This window comes from Solanum verrucosum, unplaced genomic scaffold, assembly GCF_900185275.1.
Source record: "Solanum verrucosum unplaced genomic scaffold, falcon-dt-bn FXZP01000156.1, whole genome shotgun sequence".
Taxonomy (NCBI): Eukaryota; Viridiplantae; Streptophyta; class Magnoliopsida; order Solanales; family Solanaceae; genus Solanum; species Solanum verrucosum.
In genome coordinates, this window is record NW_026020354.1 from 463,817 (window position 1) to 486,059 (window position 22,243).

The window sequence follows — 22,243 nt, forward strand, 5'->3', positions numbered from 1 at the left end:
TAATCTGGATTTTAAAATAATTGTTATTTGGTCAACTGCATTTATTCATGGTAATTCACCATATAATTAGATTTCAAGTTCAATAACTCATATCAAAGTCATGACAGATCAGAAGAAATTAGCAAGAAAACAAAGATTAAGCTTACGACAGAATAAAAAGCGTGGAAAATACTCATCAGATTTCAATGGTTTGATCTCCTATCTCTATTTTTATTGCTCAATATAATACATGTCTTCTACAATACAACAGTGAAATATATTACACTACCTATATATTTTTCATTTTTAAAACCATTATCTTCTTCAAATTTCATAAAACTTATTTCATCTATTACGGAAAATGGCATTTTTCAAAGGCATATCACTAAAAGAACATAACAATATTCAATAAGCATCTGCAATATATTCAAATTCTATATTATTTGTAACAGATAACAGAATATCAAATCATCTAACTCATGATGAAAATGAAGATGTAGATATGTTGGCAGCAGATGAGTTTGGTAGTGGAAAACTATACAATGAAGGTAATTTTTATATATTACTATCCCTAACCTTTGCTTTGTTTAAACAAATTACTTTGTTTCTAACGTATTTAAAAAAAAAAAATTTAGACTATTGGGATATAGGAGATCCAATTTATGAATGTCAATACTGCGACACTTACTTTTGGTATGCGAAAAGAATTGATAAGAAGTGTAAAAAAAAAAGGACCTGTTTTCACTTTGTGTTGTGGTCATGGAAAGATAAAGCTTCCCAATCCAAAGGATCCTCCTACTGTGTTGAAGGAATTATTATTTGGATCAGGTAAATTAATTTATTTAATACAAATATAAATACACGTCAATAATTTTGTTTATCAACTTTACATTTCTATAATTTATTGTAGGTGAAAAAAGTAACCATTTCAGAGAGAATATCCGAACTTATAATTCCATGTTTTCTTTTACATCAATGGGAGGAAAAATTGATGCATCTGTCAATCAAATAAAGGGGCCAAGAACTTTCAGATTATCTGGACAGAATTATCATAAAATTGGAAGCTTATTGCCTAATGAGGGATCTACTCCAAAATTTGCACAATTATATATTTATGATACAGAAAATGAGGTAACAAATAGAATGAATGTTATCAGGTGTGTACTTATTTTATTAATGTATTATATAAGATTAATTATAACTGTAGTAATTAATCACTATTATCAACATATTACTATTCACTTTGTAGTAGCGGTGAAAGCAACAATCAAATCCATGCTCAAATTGTCACCGAACTGAAGGAAATGCTTGATAAACATAATGTTCTTGCAAAGAGTTTTCGTATGGTTAGAGATAGATTTCAAGCTGAACAAAGTACAAATGTTAAACTAAGACTTATCGGAAGAAGAAGATCAGATGGAAGAAGATATAACTTGCCATCAGTTTCAGAGGTAGCAACTTTGGTTGTTGGTGATTTTGAACCAACAAATACTGATAGAGATATAATAATCAAAAGTCAAAATGGACAACTTCAGAGAATAAAGAGCTTAATGCAGCATATTTAGGTTTGCAATATCCATTACTATTACCTTATGGGGAAGATGGTTATAGAGAAGATATTCCTTTAAATAGAATTGATGAATCAAGTGAGGGAAGAAAACATGTTAGTTCTTGCGAATATTTTGCATATAAAATTCAAGAAAGGAAGAATGAAGTACCTACAATTGTTTCTGCTAAAAGATTATTTCAACAATTCTTGGTTGATGGATATACAATGATTGAATCTTCTCGCTTATTGTTTTAGACTAAATCAAAGAATTTGGAGAACACATTTATATAAAGGATTACAAGAAGCAGTTTTGCATGGAGACACAGAACCATCTTCTCAAGGACAAAGAATTATATTGTCTTCTACTTTCACTGGTGGAACACGTTACATGTTGCAAAATTATCAAGATGCAATGGCAATATGTAAATGGGTTGGATATCCTGATTTATTCATTACATTTACATGCAATCCGAAATGGCCTGAAATTAATAGATTTGTGCATAGTAGAGGATTGCATCCAGAAGATCGGCCAGACATTATAACAAGAGTCTTTAAAATCAAATTGGATCATTTGATAAAAGATTTAAGAGACAATAAAGTTTTTGGAGAAGTAAAAGCGGGTATGAACTTTATTTTTCTTTATTTTATTATATTACATTTTAAAGTTAATATAATTTGTTTTATTTAAATAAAATCATAAATTACAAATAATATTTTGTTTTTCTCTTCATATAGTGATTTACACTATTGAATTTCAAAAGTGTGGATTGCCTCATGCACATATCTTACTTTTTCTCCATGATAAATTTCCAAATGTTGGAGACATTGCTACGATTATTTCAGCTGAATTGCCTGATAAATTACTTGATTCGGATTATTATGTGGCTGTTACAAACTTCATGATGCATGGGCCATGTGGTTCAATAAGAAAATCATCCCCTTGCATGCAAAAAAGCAAATGTACAAAGCACTTTCCAAAAAGATTTTTACCATCTACCTCACTTGATGAAGAAGGATATCCTTTATATCGAAGAAGAGATGATGGTAGATCTACACAGAGATCAGGAATTTATTTAGATAATCGATATGTTGTACCACATAATAATTTTTTGCTAATGAAATATGGGGCACATATTAATGTTGAATGGTGCAATCAATCAAGATCGATTAAATACTTATTTAAGTATGTTAATAAAGGTCATGATCGAGTCACATCAGCTTTTTGTGATAGCGTTAATTCTTCAGATTCAAAGGTTGTGGATGAAATAAAAATGTATTGTGATTGTCGCTATATATCATCCTGTGAAGCAGCTTGGAGAATTTTCAAATTCCCAATCCACCATAGAGAACCTTCTGTAGAAAGGTTATCTTTTCATCTACCAGACAATCAAAATGTCATATTTTCAGATGATGATCCAATTGATGTTTTATCAATAAACCAACAGTGAAGGAATCAATGTTTTTAAGATGGTTGGAAGCTAATAAGGAATTTCCTGAAGCAAGACATCTAACGTATGCAGAATTTCCTTTAAATTTTGTTTGGAAGCAACAATCTAAGAGATGGGAAAAAAGGAAAACTTCAGCATTTTCTATTGGAAGAATTTTCTTTGTTCCACCGGGATCTGGTGAGCAATATTACCTTAGATTGCTATTGAATGTTGTTAAAGGTCCAACTTCTTATGAGGAGAGTAGAAGAATAAATGATATTGATCATGATTTAGAGATGCATGTTATGCTCTAGGATTATTAGATGATGACAAAGAATATGTTGATGCTATAGTAGAAGCAAGTCAATGGGGAATGCCATCATATCTATGACAATTATTTGCTATGCTACTTATATCTAATTCAATATCCCGTCCGGAGATAGTGTGGCAATCAACTTGGCACTTACTATCAGAAGATATCATTTTTGAAGAAAGAAGAATATTAGATAACCCTATTTAATAATGTTTACACTTGACACTAATCATATATAATCTTTTTATTTTCTTTTTCTTATTATTTTATTATTATTTTACTTTTAATAATTTTTAATAATTAGTAAATTAGAATTAGATTATTTTATTAAATTAGTATATGTTTATATGTTTTTTCAGAAGTTTATCTATCAGAAGCAGATTTGAAGAATCATTGCTTGCAAAAGATTGAAACCTTTTTAAAAGGGTGTGGAAGGAGTTTTCAAGATTTTTCAACAATGCCATTACCTGTCTATAATGAGGATGAGGTCGATTATAGCAACAGATTAATTCGAGATGAAATGCGTTACAATAAAGGTGCTTTAACTGAGGAACATCAAGAATTGCTACAAAATTTAACTGATGAACAGAAAGGAATTTACAAAAAGATTATGTCAGCAGTTATTACAAATAGTGGTGGATTTTTCTTTCTATACGGCTTTGGAGGTACAGGAAAAACTTTTATTTGGAGGACACTATCAGCAGCTATACGATCTAAAGGAGATATTGTTTTGACAGTAGCTTCTAGCGGGATTGTATCTCTATTGTTGCCTTGTGGTAGAACATCACATTCAAGATTTGTTATCCCTCTGAATATAAATGAAGATTCAACATGTAATATAAAGCAAGGTACTCCTTTAGCAAATTTGATAGTCAAGGCAAAGTTGATTATTTGGGATGAGGCTCCTATGATGCATAAATATTGTTTTGAAGCTTTGGATAAAACTTTAAGGGGTCGTTTGGTTTGAATATGAGTTATGATGGGATAAGTTATGTTGGGATAAGTTATGTTGGGATTAGTTATGATGGGATAAGTTGTCCTGGGATTATTTCTTATTGAGTGTTTGGTTTGTTATATTCAAAATAATATATATTGATAAATTTTAAGAACAAGTTGTTTGTTTACAAAATTACCCTTCACTTTATTTAAACTTTTTAAATTTTTCTTTGTGAGCTTTAGTTATTCATTTTTTAAAATAAAACTTTTATTTTTTTTAACTTAAATATTTTTGTTTATGTATTCCCATGATAAGTACCATGTGTATTTAAAAATATAACTTTTTTCTTATTTAGCTTAAAAATAGAACTTTCCTCTTAAGTTTATTAAAGAGAAGAAAATTTATGAGAAATCAAAATAAAATAAACATAAGAATTAGTCAAATAAATTCATAAATAAAAATTATATTTATATAGTATAATTTTTTAATAGAAAAATATGTATAATTATCATAAAAATAAGGAGTAGTAAATATTATTATACATGGTATTAAAAAAAATGTAAATATACATAAATGTAAAAAATGATATATAAAAAGGATTTAAAGGGACATATTTGTCATTTACCTATTCTATCTCGGGATAAGTTATCCCGGGATTACTATACCACCCATGGGGAGGGATAACTTATCCCGGTACTAATTATTAATCCCGGGATAAGTTATCCCGGACTTGCCAACCAAACAACATAATTTTTTTTTTATCCCATCACTATTTCCTTATCCCATCACTATTATTTCTAATCCCTCACACCAAACGAGCCCTAAGAGATATTATTAGCTATAAAGATGCATGTAAGGCAGAATTACCATTTGGAGGAAAAACAATTGTTCTTAGAGGTGACTTTAGACAAATTTTACCAGTTATTCCAAAGGGTACCAGACAAGATATTGTTAATGCAACTGTAAATTCATCATATTTATGGCCGCAATGTCAACTATTTACTCTAACAAAGAATATGAGGTTACAAAGCAATGCAAACGATACACATTTGGAAGAATTGAGAGATTTTTCTAATTGGATATTGAAAGTTGGGGATGGTAGCATTGGAAGTTCAATTGATGGAATAGACAAAGTTTTAATACCAAATGATCTTCTAATAAATGAGTATACTGATCCTATAGCATCTATTGTGGAAAGTATTTATCCAGATTTCATCACTAATTGCAATGATCTAGAGTACCTTCAACAAAGAGCCATTCTTGCTCCAACTCTTGATATGGTTGAATCGATAAATCAGTATATGATTACTCTTAATCATAATCCTGAGAAATCATATTTAAGTTCTGATAAAATCTGCAGATCTGATCATACTTATTCAGCTTTGGAACATGTACATACCCCTGAATTTTTGAACAATATTAAATGTTCTGGCGTTTCAAATCATTCAATCACTTTAAAAGTTGGGGTTCCAGTGATGTTACTAAGAAATATCGATCAGTCAGCAGGATTATGTAATGGAACTAGATTGATTGTTACTAAACTTGGAAATCAAGTAATTGAGGCAAAGGTTTTATCTGGACAAATGGTTGGCCAGAAGGTGTTTATTCCAAGAATGACTTTAACACCTTCAGATTCTAGAATTCCTTTTAAGTTTCAAAGAAGACAGTTTCCTATAACTGTATCATTTGCTATGACAATCAATAAGAGTCAAGGACAGTCTTTATCTCATATGGGCTTATTTCTGAAGAAGCCAGTGTTTACGCATGGACAGTTATATGTTGCTCTTTCCAGAGTGACAAATAGAAAGGGATTAAAAATACTTACTTACGATGAAGATGGGAAAATAAGTAATGAAGCCACAAAGGTAGTAGATAAAGAAGTATTCCAAAACTTATTTGACATACATTGTAGTTTTAACATTTATATATATACTACAATTTTTGTTGTGTATGTTACAATAACTTTTATATTAACTGTTATATATGTTTTAGGTTACATTAATTATGTAATTTAACTTAGTAAGTTAACATTAAGTAGGTACACATTAATAAAAAAAAAGACAAAGAAAGTCCAAATTACTTTGAAATATGCAATAGTCGATATGTACTAACCTTATTTAGCTAATTATAATCACTGCTATTTCCCATCGATACACTGGCAGAAAAAAATTCTTCACATAATCAACTTCTCCGCCATCTATAATACACTTATTAAAAAGCAAATATGAAAATATATTAGGAATTTTTTTTCAGTTAATGCATTAAGACAGAAATTGTATTATGACCATTGCTCAAAATAGTTGTATATATATAAATTATCATAAACTACACAAATCTATATATTAATACTACTACTAAACATTAATAATAAATACAACTTCATAGTTATCAGATAGTTTTATCCATATTTAAAGTACAGATAGATTATAAGACTTCACACATTTACAATCTTTACTACTTTTTTAACTTTACTCATTTCTCTAAAAAGTAATAGTGACAAGTTCCTATATTTTAAGGTCATTTTAACAAATTATGATTTGAGACAAAGAAAATGATAACTTTTTCTTATAATATATAATAAACTGTCTTGACAATTCACATTAAAAAATTTCAAGTACAATTTACTCCGGCTTGCTAGGAAAACTGTAACTCAGATTATAGATACAAAATCTCTGAATCACCTAACAACATACCAAAATCTTTATCAACATAAGCTTATTATAGCTTTGCAATACCATGCATTTACTACTTTATAATTTAAATTACAGTTAAACTATTAGCCGTATCTGACCATCCCAAATAGATATGAAGGAGACATAACCTCATAAATCTCATTAAAATTAATCCAAAACAAGAACTACTTCATGCTGATATATTCTTCAATTGAAGTTCTCATTATGAAGGATCAATATAAAAAAATGTCAAAAATTTAACTCACCATTTCACAGTACATTGAATTTTTGTCGGAACGATGCTAGATCTGAAAACAACTCCTATCAAATCTTTTATGCCATATATATTAATCTTAACATGCTTGAAGAAAGTCATTTTTATGCTATGTTATCATTTGCATGTTCAAATGTTGAAATTGTAAAATAAACTTTACCATATTTTTGCAGAAGACATTCATAGTAGAAAAGACAATAGAAGATTTACTAAAGAGATGAAAGAAATAGCACTCACAACATTGACAAATCACTCAGAAACTTTGCGAAGATCCACACTCGGAAGAGGTACCTCACCTTCCAAATCTGGAAAATTTTGATCATATTTTGGTCTCCTTCCAGAGAGATCCATTTTGTTTGTTTTTTACGTTTTTCCTTTTTACTTTCCAATTACTTTTGGATTTTGGTGGGTTGTCCAAAAATCTATTTGATTTTACTTTTTTCCAATTCACTTAGATTGACCATATTTTAATAAAACTAATAAATACATATACATACAAGCACACACATTAATGACTTGCAATAAATATATACTGCAGGCACGCGCATCAATATTCCTAAAAAATCGTTTCGTTGTCACATCTTACTTTAATACATTATTAAATTAATAAATTATTTATTACTCATTCCATTTCAACTTAATTTAATTGTTGAGATTATAATAAATGTAATTTATATCACATTTTTAAATATATTAAGTTTTTAGTAATTATTATAATTTATATTAATTTTTATTTAATACGTGTTATTTCTTTCTTCAAAATTTATTGTACATATTTATAGTAAATCAAAAATAATATAATTTTTTAAATATATTTAAGTTGTGCATTATTAAAATTTATAAACTTCTTACAGAACTTTTACTATATCATGGCTTGCTTTCATTCGACTATCCTTATTAAATTGACGCATAATAAATTTTAAATATTCAATCAAAGTTTTATATATTTTTCATATATTTCCAAAAACAAAAAAAAAAATATTTATTTTTATTTTAAATAATACATGTTCCTCATCTCAAATATTTAATTACAATTTTAAAAAAAAATTAAATTATAACTTTAATATTTTATAATATCCGCGCAACACGCGGGTACGTTTACTATATATATAATAGGAGAGGTGATAGCGCCTACGTGTCAACACCACAATTAATCTCTAATTTTAACTTTTAAATTATCAATTAATTAAATAGAATTAATTCAATATTTTAATCAAAGAAAAAAAGTTACTGTTTTAAAAGAACAGTTAAAGTTTATTTACCCCAATTAAAATTGTTAGTTTTTTAAAATTAAAAAAGCGTTTCAGTTTCTTTAAAAGACATGTTATAGTCTTTCATTTTCAGTTTTCAAAAAAAATTATATTATAATATTAATAATAATAATAATAATAATATAATAATAATAATAATCTACTATTTTATTTTAAAATATTATTTTAAATCAATTCTTACATTTAAATGAGATAAAATTTTAAAACAATTTTAAAATTTAACGTAATGTAACTGTAAATTATAATTTTTAAATCTGTTTCTAAAATTAACCAAAAAGCAAAAAAAAAGTAACCAACCAAATTATCAGTTTTGTGGGTAGTTATCAATTTCTTTGTATCAATTATTTGAAGTAACTATTTACCGTTACTCCTTTATAATAATAAAAAGACAATGTAAATTGTTAAATCTATATATATATATATATTATATATATATATAATAGGAAAGGTGATAGCGTCTACGTATCAACACCACAATTAATCTCTAATTTTAACTTTTAAATTATCAATTAATTAAATAGAATTAATTCAATATTTTAATCAAAGAAAAAAAGTTACTGTTTTAAAAGAACAGTTAAAGATTTTTTACCCCAATTAAAATTGTTAGTTTTTTAAAATTAAAAAAACGTTTCAGTTTCTTTAAAAGACATGTTATAGTCTTTCATTTTCAGTTTTCAAAAAAATTATATTATAATATTAATTAAAAAAAAAATCTATATATATATAGGAGAGGTGATAGCGCCTACGTGTCAACACCACAATTAATCTCTAATTTTAACTTTTAAATTATCAATTAAATAAATAAAATTAATTCAATATTTTATATCAAATATTTAAAGTAACTATTTACCGTTACTCCTTCTTTATATAATAAAAAGACAATGTAAATTGTTAAATAATAATAATATACTAATATTATTAATAATAATAATTTATCTATATCTATATATCTATATTTATATTTTTTTTAAATCTATATCTAAAATTAACCAAAAAGAAGAAAAAGTAACGAAATAAATAATTCCATGATCAAATTTTTTTTATATTAAATATTTGAAGTAACTTTTCATCGTTACTCCTTTAAAAAAAAAAAACAAATTTGAAATTTGGATTTGAGTTTATTCTTATTGGTTGAGATAAATTTAAATATTTAAAAATTCTACAACTGAAAGTTACTGAGTTGTATAGTTAGTAACCGCAAACATTTATCTATCTATAAAATATTAAAAGCATAAACAACTTTTTGATTCATCCGAATAGATACTTTTTATCAACCGCTTCAGTAAAAGAATTTCAAATTAAGACAACTACTAATGTCATTTTTATAGTAACTTCTTCAACAAAATTTCAATGGAAAAGCCAAAAAATTAGCTTATCCTATTGCCAAAGTTTTTCACTATATACATCAATCTCAATAACACATATTACAATTATACATGGAATTTGTTGGATTTTTAATAGTGGCTATAAAGCTATGAAGAAGGAGATGCAAGAAAAGGGTTGTAAGAGATTGAGAGTTTATGACCTTTATTCGGTAAATTAGATTTACATTTTGTATTTGAAACTCTTCTAATGGCAATCATGAGGGAACAAACATGGATGGTGATAATGAACTTCTGGATGACTCTGAATTCTACGAGCAATTGTTGGATGTGTTCTTAATTTGAGGCAGTAGATCATGCATTTTCTGGTAAGATTTTCAACCCCCTCCACCCTCTTAACATGAGTTTTGCCTGCATGCTATCTTCACATGACATGAGTGTCAAATCTATTGTTTTCATTGCATGTATGCAGCATGCAAAAGTTTCTAAAGATTACAGTTATAGATGAGCTTTTCTAATAATAGTATTAGTATGATTACAATTCCTCTTTTTGGCTGAGAATGCACATAAAATAAGTCCATTCAAAAAGTCACTTACTCGATCATTTTGTAAAGATGAACAGAAAAAACACATATATGAACATATTAAATATTGAGATAAATATACCAATGTTATTTTTAATGTGTATAAAGAAAAACATAAATGTAGGGATAATCAGAAGCAAGACTTTTTTATGAATTTGGAGATTAACTTCTGAATTTAGGTTATTGAGAATTTTAAAATTTGCTAATGAAATAACTTGATTGTTGAATTTATGAAATATCTTAAACTATTTGAAATTTTGATATAAATGATATATTAAAGTTTACTAATATTTTTTTTTGACATAAAGCTATAGCTACTAATTATCATGTAGTCCATGTGATAAGTTATACATCTTAATACATAATTTACATAAAACTTTCTTTTCTTAGTGAAATAAAGGCATAATATTTTATTTTTTTGAATAGGAGATAAGGAGTATTATTTAATTAAAATTACAAAAGCTCTATGTGGATTATGACCGATATAAGTTTTCTTGGGCCTTTTTTTTTTTTCTTCTATTGTTAGTTTGTTTAAAATGGGTAGGAGTTGTTATAGATGTCTACAACTTACAATAGGTTCAGAAAATCATTTCATTTTGGCAATGAAAGAGAATAGTAACACATAAAAATACATATTTTTGAAAAAATTCTAACAATAAAAAATATTTGCATTTAATTTTTTTTTTAAAAAAACATTTGAAAATTTGAATTCTTGGAGATAAGTATAACATTGGAAGATATCAATGAAGATAAAGGCGATAACTCCAAAGTAATTTTGCACTTCTACACTGATTAATTTTGAATATTAATTAAATTAGTAGCAATTGAACAATTTTTCTTAGTATTTCTATTAGAACAATTTTATTGGTTACATATGTTGAGCATTCTGATAGTTATTTAGTATGACTATATATATCAATTAAATATTAATTTTGGCTTTTTTAATTATTTGTTCTATTTTATATTTTATTATATTTATTTGATGGCTGCATTTTACACGTTGTGTTCGATTTGTGACAAAAGTTCACATGATTACGTAAATAAGAAATTAATTAAAGGAATTGAAAGATACTAAATATCAAATTTCTACAATTACTTGAACTTTTTACATTTTTTTTTAACTCAAATTTTAATAGTTGTTAACTACGTGAGATTTGTGTATGCATTAAATATATATTGATTAATAAATATAGTAAACTGTTAGTTTGTGTTGATGTTTTTAAAAAAATTAATGATTTTAAGTTTGTTTATTTGTTTTTGCAGGCTTTGTGTATGAATTCGCTGGATTTTAATTTTAATTGTTTAGATATTTTTAAAGTTGTTATTACTACATATTTAAAGTGTAGCATTTGTTTGATAATAATAATGATATCTTATAAAATTATTGATAAAGTTATAACTACACATATTTAAAATTTAACATTTGTTTGGTAACAATGATATCCAAGTGATTATAATTTTTTTGTTGTATGCTTAGCATTATGATAGGACTTTTCTTAGTTATATTTTGTTTTAATCTAACTATTAATTTTTTTTATATTTTTATTATTCGGATAATAGGGATAGACAGATAATCTTTATTATTCTAAATAATATTTTTTAAAAATCTTTTATTTATAATAGGAGAAGTGAAATAATCTATCTATATATGGTAACTATATATAATAAATCTAATTTAAAAAAAATTGTAAACACTAAAATAAGATGCAATTTTGAATAAATAAATAAATAAATAAAAATATAAATATAACATAACTACTTCTAAGGTCTCCCTTTTTGAATTTATTTTTAAAAATGATAGTTATCCAAATTAATATCCAAACGTATAAGTTTTTGAAATTTGAATAATTAATTTAAAATTTAAATTTTAAAATATAAGAAACTAATCTTACTTTTCTTATCCCTAGAAAAAAAACTAACCGTATAACACAATATTTTATATCTATATATAATCTATCTATATATAATATGAGAAGTAAAAAGTGCCACATATCAGCACCACAAAATTTCTCCATTCTTAAAAAATTAAAATCTAAAAATAATTAAATCTGTATTAGTTAGTAATTTTCAATTTAAATTTAAAATTTCATCAATTATATGCTAAACGAATTCTTTTTAAAATTGGAAAGTTACCATAGTTAATGTAAATCTTCCATATTCTTTTCATTTTTTTTAAAAAGTAACTGATTTTATATATGGCTACTATTTATTTTTTTGGACTCATATTTTTATTCTAATTAGAATATTTATTTTATTCCATGTATTTATGAGTAAGTGGGGTAATGGGGGTAAGTATCGTCTATTTAGTTTTCTTTAACTTATTTTTTTTTTCTTTTTTTTATTACTGAATAGTATATTTGTGAATAAGTGGGGGTAATGGGGTCATACCGTGTATTTTACTTTTCTTTAACTTCTTATTTTTTCTTGTAATTATATTATATAAGTAAATAAATAAATTACAATTTAAAAAACAAAACAGTTATTTTGAAATTGTTTTAAAATTAACATGGAAACAGGTTTAAAATTTATCTATTTATAATTTAAAACATTTAAAAACATTTTTTCCTTATTTGTAACAACTAAATACAAGTTCTTATTTCCTTTTTCACTCTATTTTTAAATTTTTAAATATTGTACTTATCCAATATTTATTAAATATTGAATGTTTTTACCCTTTTAATGTTTATATAACACACATTGAATATTTATACTGACAATTTTTCTTAATATTTAAATGGTATATAAAAACTGAAGTTGAATGACTAAAACTAAAATAAGGTTGAATTAAACTGCCAAAATGAATGATAGGTGCAATTTAAAAGGGTTGCATATGTGTTTTGCCCATAATGGATTTTGAGTTATATTTTTCTTTTAGACAAAAAATAAATAAATAGTGAAAGTACGGTAGAAATGATTACTAGTTTGTGATAATACATCTATAATTTTATATTAAAAACTAATATTTTTATTCTTTTAAAATGGAAGCTTGTGGATAAGATCATTTCCAGGATAACAATGTCTGGCTTCAAGTGGTAAATGCAGTTTTTTTCTAACGAAAAAAGGCCTAAAATATCCTCAAACTATTAGAAATGATACAAAATTACCCTACATCCATCTATTGGCTCCCAAAATATCTTTGACATTCACCTTTGAGCTCCCAAATATCCTTCCATCCACTTTTGGGTCCAATATTGACCACTTTTATAGTGAATTATCATTTAAATACGTGGCTATCATCTATTTGTTACAATTTAATTACTTAAATTAATTTACAAACTTACTCATTATTAATTATACCCGACCCAAATTGACTACACTCAACTCAAGTTAACTACACCAACCCCAAATTACATTTACCCTACCGATTAAAACAAATATACTCTTCATTCCCAACATTTCACTCATGATTTTTTATAGTGATACATGAGTGTATGTAGGTAGTGTTTTTCGAGATTGTAAGCAAATATATTGGGGAAGTAAGGTTGGAAGAGGAAGTGAAATGTTGGGAATGAAGGGTGTATTTATTTTAATCGGTGGGGTAAATGTAATTTGGGGCGGATGTAATTAATTAATTTGGATCAGGTATAATTAATAATGGGTGCGTTTATAAATTAATTTAAGTAATTAAATTGTATCCAATAGATGATCACCATGTATTTTAAAAAATTATTTAAATGATAACCCGTTATAAAAGTGATCAATATTGGATTCAAAGATGGATGACATGGATATTTGTGAGCCAATAGGTATATGACAAAAGTATTTGGGAGGCAATAGGTGGATGTAGGGTAGTTTTCCTTCTTTCTAAATATATAATTTCTGGGGTTGTGTTTTGATATTGCCTCAAAGTATCCTTAAAGAGGTTGACAGAAAGTGTAGATAATACTTATAGGGTGCAACAGAAGAGCATGAGATAGTTAGTTACCTTTATCAAAAAAAAAAGAGCATGAGATAGTCAGTCATCCAAAAAAAAGGTAGGGGGTTTGAATGTTAAAAATTATAGAATCTGAAGCAGACCTTCAGTTGGGAAGCTATTATGGCAAGTGATTGTGAAAAAGGATGCCCTATGGGTCCATGAATTATATATGAGGATATAATATTGGAGGAAAATACATTCCTTCAAAGATAGAAAGAATAAATCTAAGGTAGGTACATAACAAGTCTAATAGACTCGCCCCCAATGAGCGATCATATAAAGTTAATAGGAGAACAGAGATGGTTGGGTTGGATTTACACTGATTGCAGGGAAGATGAGACGAGTATTAAAGGAAGAGATGCAATGAGTTCAACAACAAGAAGATGATATTGGCAGCAATATGGGGGGGGGGGGGGGGGAGGGCTAGGAACTGGAAACATTTTAGAGGAATCTATATGAAGTTGTAATACAAATAAGGAGAGCACATAGTTATAGAGATTTCACTGAGAACAAATCTGCTTTATTTATCATCAGACTTCACTTCCTGACACTACTCTTGGAAGATCAAAGGAGTTGAGTGCCCTTGGAAGACTCGACATACCTGCATCTCAAACTACATATCTCACCCTAATACAAATTTTACAAGATGGTATTGAAAAAGTTATCCTTCGCTCAAGCATATTCAGCAAAGGATATGATTAAGTCACAGGAGGAAGAGCATTGGTGAAGCTCAACCCCCAAATAAAGAGGGCAATTGGAACACAAGAGTGCTTCTTATTCACACAAGAATTCATGGTTTTAATTGTGTTATCAGGAGTTTGAAGTTATTGTCACACACCTACCCCATTCTTGGGGCTGCCTAAACAGCTAAGGCAAAGCACATGGAAGCCTCAATCGGATCCTCTCTTCTTTTTCCACATGTTTAGTAACACAGTAACTCCCTCCTCCAAAGTTGCTTTCTTATTCACTGCATAATTCCACAGCTCTGAGATGATGTATCTTCCACTCGGGTTGTAATCGTTTACCTCCATCAAAGCTGCTGTCACAGCTTTGCAAACTTCTTCACCATAATTTTTCTTCAAGTCTTTCAGCTTTTCATCTTCATCGTCTATCACGTTCTGAAAGGAGTAACACCAGCACTTACATAATTGATGCTACCTCTATGCAAATACAAGTAAACCAAAGAAAAACAAACCTACATACATAACCAGCTTTTTCAACATATCCAACACTAAGACCAAACCAACAGATCCCAGCATTCACAGTAAAATAAATCTACCATCATTGCACAGAGGAAAAACAAAACAAAAAGGGACTAAAACCACACTCATCAAAGCTAATTGTTAATTACATTTACAGGAGGATTCTCCTGCTCAGCTTCAATTTTTCATTTCTCAAATGTAACTAAGGTGAAGTTGATATTTCATTTATAGCTATAATTTCTAACCAGAAAATAGAAAAATATGCTACTAAACTTATCTGCAAATTCAAATAACAAACAAAAGGAAACTAACTCCTAAATTCAAGCCACACAGGACTCTAATTATATAGTTCAAAATTCCTAAAAGTTAGCTACTCATAAACTAAATTTCTACAACAGAAATCTTTATAGAAAATGTAGCCAGCTGTTTTATTTCTGCAATATCCTGAGAGACATATTTTCAACAAAATTTCATTGATTCTCTAGGACCTTCGATAGTTTTTAGACCAAGAATTAAATGTATTAGGAGCATGTGATATACTAGGACCTGTTTTTCCCCTTTGTAGTCCGAAAATAAGATGTATTATAGAACAACAAAAAATGATTGAAATTCATGTGTTGTACGAACAAGAGACTTGCAAATTCTCATCGCCTGAGCAATGAGATGGTATAATAGTATTAAATAAGTTATCCCTGCCAGTAAAAATTCCTAAACATGTAAACATATTGAAAATATATCCCACGACAACAGTAAATCCAACTAATACAAACTTAATAAACACCCTATCAACCTACATGACATCTTTGTAGTAGAAAACTAGAAATTAAAAAAAAAAATTGAAAGTCAAAGTGCTGTTGTTTCCATCCTGTTTTTATATCGAACTTGAAAAATATAGAATCCATTATCCTTGTTAAAAAGACAGAAAAAAAAACTATAGATTCCACTGTGAATGAAAAGCATACCTCAGGTTTCCCGTTAACCATAACGACTTTAATGGGATGCCATCCAGGGTCTCTAAGGTATTCCTCCCACAGTGAGCATAACTCTGTAGCTCTTTCATCTGCTTCTGACTCATTATAGCTCCTCTTCATTGCTTCATGGAATGGTCTGTTGTCAAGCTCCCCCATCCTCTTAACACCAATTGGACCAACTCTTGGCAGTTCCTTCAAACCCTATAAGAGCAATTCAGTTACTCCATTACCCAAAGCCACACAAAACACCCCCACAAAAGAGACGAGGACATGAATTTAATGGAAAACAAGAAAAGATAACAAAGTAGTATTATCTTCTTGTAGAAACCTAAATAATGGCATCCTAGATAAACAATTTCAATGCTAAAAACGATTGGGAAACCATGGTCAATCAGAAAGACATGAATGTATAAAAGTAAATGTAACCAACCATCAAGCCATAGTATAAAACCAGACGTTCAGTAGAAACTAAACTCTAAAAACAATATGTTAAATAGCCACCTCAAGCAGAAACTTATTGAACAATTATTACCAATAGGCTATGACAAAACTTAGTATACAATTAAATTACTTCACTTACATTAACCAATTCTTTGCGAGCGTCTTGCAGCTCATCATTACTGTTTCTTTCCTTCACTATCAGAGTTTGATTTAATGATTCCAAACCATCGTATTCTTCTTCCTTCTCTCTTAAACTTTTAAGGAGTGTGTCCACCTTTTTCAAAACTTCCTGATCACCTTCATCTTCAATATGTTTCATCACGTTCAGTGACCCTCTCAACTGCTCAATTTCCAGCTCTACCGCTTGTTTCGCATCGAGTTGTTTTTCCAGCTGAATTATTCTCTTATGGAGATCTTCCTTTTGCCTCTGCAATCAGCAAGATGACCCCTAAGTGATTAGTTATTTGTTATATGAACTAGACATAAGAGACGAAGAGAGTTACAGTACTAAGAGCAAAACGAGAAATACACGCACCTTCTGCTCTTCAGCCAATTTCAGTACTTTTTCGTCAACCTTCCTTTGCTCTTCAGCCGCGGCACTAAGTGAGGTATTTAAAGTAGCATTCTGGAGTAACAATGATAGGTGTTCAAGTTAACCATCTTCGAAATGGACAAAAGCAGTAAATGTTCTTCCTAGTTTCATGAAAGGATTCAAACATCCACCCAACGAAACTACTTTTAGAAAAAAAACGTTGATGCACATAACTTACGTATAAAATGAAAGTAAACCTGGAAGTGGATTCAACAAATCATATATAATGGATCAACCACTGTCTATGAGCGCACATCAAGTGATCTAAGGGTTTAATTTGTATAATTACTAAAACATCTATGAGTAAGTTTAGTTTTATTATTATTAAAAACACTCACTCTTGTGTTTTATGGTGTGCATTGGAAGTAGTGAGCTTTCATTACAAGAAAATAATGAAAAGCCCAAAAATATACAAAAGATATCAAAAGAGAGTTTTTGACTATTGAAGATAATGTTTTTGAAGTCAGCGATACATGATGAATAGTCAAGGAAGAGAAGACGACAATTAGAGATTGGAGCGACAATTTCAATCAAGATACACATGACTCAATTTCATCAGAGAGTAACGCGTTCATGTTAACAATCTTCGAAATTGAAAATTGTAGCAGATGCTATTCCTTATTTCTTGAAAGGATTCCAACATACATCCAAAGAAACTACTTTCAGAAAACTACTTTGATGCCTCCAACACAAGTATAAAATGAAAGTAAGCCAGAAAGTGGAGTCATAAATGGTACATAATGATCAACCACTGTTTGATGAGTGCACATCAAGTTATCAAGGGGGTTTAATTTGGTTATATCTATTTTTTATTTTTTTTATGACAACGGAAACTCACAAACGCTACCCTTTGGGTGCGCACAGGGTAAACCCCCCCGCTCCTATGCAATAGCTCGCAAACCACATAGGAGAGGTAACCCACACTAGACAAGCCCGGTGCGACGAGCTCGACCCAGAAGGCAAGCCCCTTGCTTTCACTGGCAAGGGGTTTCGAACTTGAGACCTCCAACATGGAGTCCCAAGCCCAAACCCATTCGGTTATATCTATGTATAATATTAAAACATTTATGAGTAAGTTTACTGTTATTATTATTATAATTAGAAACTCACTCTTGTGTTTTATAATGTGCATTGCAAGTTGTGAGCTAACTTAGAAGAAAATTATGAAAAAGCCCAAAAATGTAGATATGAAAGGAGAGAGTTTGATTATTAAAGGTGAGATTTTGAAGTTAAAAGGCGATATATAATGAAGATGATGGTGATTAGAGATTGGAACAACAATTTCTATCAGGAATCACAAGGAGAGTAATGTGTTCAGGTTAATGATCTTCGAAATGGATAAAAGTAGCAGATGATATTCCTTATTTCAAGAAAGGTTTCAAACATCCACCCAATGAAACTACTTTTAGAAAACTTCTTTAATGCACATGATAAGTACAACACGAAAGTAAACCTGAAAGTGGGGTCATAAAATGGTATATAATAGATCAGCCATTGTCTAATGAGTGCACATCAAGTGATCAAGGGGGTTTAATTCGGATATATTTATATAATAATTAAAACATTTATGAGTAAGTTAACTGTTATTACTATTAGAAAACTCACGCTTGTGTTTAATGATGTGCATTGCAAGTTGTGATCTCAACGTTAGAAGAAAATGATGAAAAAACCCATATCAAAGGAGAGTGCTTGATTATTAAAGATGATGTTTTTCATAGTCAAAAAGCGATACATAATAAAAATTCAAGAGATGATGGCAATTAGCAATCAGAGCAACAATTTCCATCAAGAAACACAGTCAACTTCAACAGAGAATAACTCTCAATACATAAGAAATATGATCACACTTTTGGAAGGGAAATGGTCTGAGTCTAATTCCCAACGGTTTATACCGTTCGTCATTCAGAGTCTCCTACAAAAGTTATGACCTTAACACTACAAGATTATGAGCTTAATCATTCGATAGCCTAATCAACTCTCAGATACTAGCTGTGAACCCTAGGTTTGATGGCAACCCTAGTACATAAGTCTCAGACCCTTCACAAGATCACATGCTAAGGAGTTAATAAACTTACAAGCTTATGCAATGAAGATAGATGCCCCGGAAGAGCCTTGGTGGAACCCTTGGAGGAGCCTTGGTAGAATCCTATGACGATGTACGTTTTGCAATTTTATAGAAGATGAGGGAGCTTAAGTACCCAGGGATGGAACCACCAAAAAGGACCAAACCTGAGTTAAAAGGCTGCAGCAACTGTGCAGAATACAGTTATCAGCAACATCGATCGGAATCACGAAGGAGCCAGCAACTTCCACGATAGGAGTGTTTTCAAAGGCACACTTAAGCCCTGAAGCGAGGCTCAAAATATGTTGAGCGCTTCGCCTCGCTTAATGTGTGCTTATGTGTTGTCATCAAGGCTCTAAGACATTTTTCCTTGCCAATGAGTGTTTTCTGATGAGGCTTACACTAAATAATTGATATTTTACTTTCTCATAAATAAATAAAAATCAAATTCGTTCTCCATATATTTGTTATTTGTGCTTATAATTATTAGTCTTGGACTCCAAGATATATATTTGTATTTTTTTCTCCATTTGCGCCTTTCTTCGTGAGATCGCACGTTCAAATCCCAATGGAGGCAAAAATACTAGGTGATTTCTTCGCATCTAGCCAAGCTTTAGTGCACAAAGTTACCCGGTACCCATGCTAGTGAGAGATAGCAGGTACCCCCGTGGAATTAGTCGCGCGCAAGCTAACCCGGACACCACGGTTATCAAAAAAGTAATACACCCTAGATCTTATGAATTTTTTAAAAGTGTGCAAGTTTGTTTTTATTGCTATTTGTTAATTTATTTCTTGATTTTAGTTATAAGTTTAGATTTAATTATTTAAATCACCTAAAATTATATTTTTTTTAATTTTCCCTTAATAACTAGAAAATCTTTAGTCTCTATAGTTTAGTTAATTAATTTCAAGTCCTCAACGGAACAATACTCTAATCATATTTTATTAATTGAGCAAAACTACGTATACTTGTGTGTGCATACTCTACTCAGACTTCATTACTTGAGCGACCACATATCCTTGTTTGTGCATTTTGGAGCAACACTACCCGCCTGGTGTTTCAGAGCATTAGAAACGGTAAAGAACTAGATGAAGAAGAAGATAAAGAACAAAAGAGAGGAAATAAACTGATCGAGTTAGAATCTGACTAAAGACAGAGGCTCCGTCATAGAAACATTGGCAAAAGAAGAGGCTGGAAACACAAAACTGGAATGTTCAAACAACTTTCATAACTACATGCAGTAGTTCTCATACCATGCTTTTATCATAGACTAGACTAAGTCATCAGAACATCAGCAAACATTGTGAGCCACTACAGAAAATTTAACCCTTATGCAAGGATAAGCATCCTGCTGCTAGCAGACCCTCAATTTTGCATGTAACAAATAACAAAGAAGATGGTACAATTTCAGATTCAGACATGTAACAGCCAAGGAGGAAAAGTTATACCTGTTCAAGATCCTCAGACAGTTTCTTCCTATCACTTTCATTTTTCGCCTCACGTTTCTCCAGTTCTCTACCTCGTAGCTCAAGCTCTTTCTTTTGAGATTCCAATTGCAATTTTAACTTTTCATGATCATTAAATATCTTCTGGAAATGATCACGTGCGCTTGACTGGATTTTTCTTATCTCTGCTCATAAAACAAATGCAAGGACATGAAGCATTATAGATAACAAGAGTTTGTAATAGCATATACGGACTCCTAACCTTCATTGTACGCTTGATGCAGTTTATCTTTCTCTTCAACCAATTGTTTCAAAGACTGTGAAGTCTCCTTAAATTTGTCTGCCATCTCCTTTAGGTGTAACTTCTTGACTTCAATAACATTTGTCAAATTAGAAACGAGCTTGTTCGTCTTCCGAGCTTCTTCTTCCATGATATCAGAAATGGTTCTAAGGTCTCCAACCTTGCGGAGATTTTCACCAATGATATTAATAGCTTTATAGTCATCGGCACGAGCAATCCAAGCATACAGATCAGAGTTTTTACAATGGTTGACTTTCCAGTCCTTCTTGCCATGATGGTCAGCCTCATAAGCCTTCTCATATGCCATTGCATTACCAAATCCGGACCAGTCTTTGTTGAATTCAACAAGAGCAGTACCAGAATGGCCTTGGTAATTCCACAGAGGACGTACCCGTGTAGGGTTGAAACCTCTCCTTGTCAATTGATCCCTCAGCTTAGAACCACTTTCTCCCACATTGCGTCCATCCTTGAATTCAGTGGGAATGTTCACAACAATCCCAATCCAAGGCCAGACAAACATCTCATCACGGTCATGATCCGCAAGAGGGTCAGTTTGAGAATCTGGCTCGGTATCAGGTTTAGATGAATCAGCAGCACCTGCAGCATCAGTTTCCAAGTACTTAGCCAACCCAAGATGATTCGCCTTTTCTCTTGCAGTTCTCTTATTAGAGCTACAGCTTCCCACCCCACTTGCATGCTGTACGAGTTCCTTGTACAAAAAGTCACGCTTTCTTTTCTTTGGACAATAGGGGCAAGTGTATGCCACATCTGATATCTTAAGAGAATGACTTCCGCTCTTCAAATCTTCATAAGATTTTTCTCCATATTCTTCGATCTCTGATTCACTTATATCAGTGTCTTCCCCGGAGCTATGATCCATAGAACTCCCCTTCTTGCAAGATTTGAGTGTACAAGAATGACACCTGGATAATAAAAACAAATAACCTCATCAATTGTAGGTGAAAGTCAGCATCTTAAAGTATA

The 22,243-nt window shown here is 29.9% G+C and overlaps 1 protein-coding gene and 1 pseudogene across 1 annotated transcript; one reads left to right on the plus strand and one right to left on the minus strand.

The window, feature by feature from the left end:
- The first annotated feature begins 340 nt into the window (after positions 1-340).
- On the plus strand, positions 341-11,620 carry LOC125837638 (uncharacterized; annotated as a pseudogene).
- A 3,376-nt stretch (positions 11,621-14,996) lies between these two features.
- Positions 14,997-22,190, minus strand: LOC125837613 (protein INVOLVED IN DE NOVO 2-like). Its single transcript, XM_049516703.1, has 6 exons — positions 21,221-22,190; positions 20,962-21,143; positions 17,394-17,483; positions 16,998-17,285; positions 16,409-16,618; positions 14,997-15,362 (listed from the first exon to the last, which is right to left on the minus strand). The coding sequence occupies exons 1-6, from the start codon at positions 22,137-22,139 to the stop codon at positions 15,135-15,137; spliced, it is 1,917 nt and encodes a 638-aa protein (XP_049372660.1). The 5' UTR covers positions 22,140-22,190; the 3' UTR covers positions 14,997-15,134.
- Positions 22,191-22,243: the final 53 nt, after the last annotated feature.

Coding starts and splice junctions, on each gene's coding strand:
- LOC125837613 (XM_049516703.1), bottom strand. CDS start 22,139: ATGGATCATAGCTCCGGGGAAGACACTGATATAAGTGAATCAGAGATC. Junction 21,144..21,220: donor GCATCAAGCGTACAATGAAG/GTTAGGAGTCCG, acceptor TTTTATGAGCAG/AGATAAGAAAAATCCAGTCA. Junction 16,619..16,997: donor CTCGCAAAGAATTGGTTAAT/GTAAGTGAAGTA, acceptor TTGCTCTTATAG/GGTTTGAAGGAACTGCCAAG.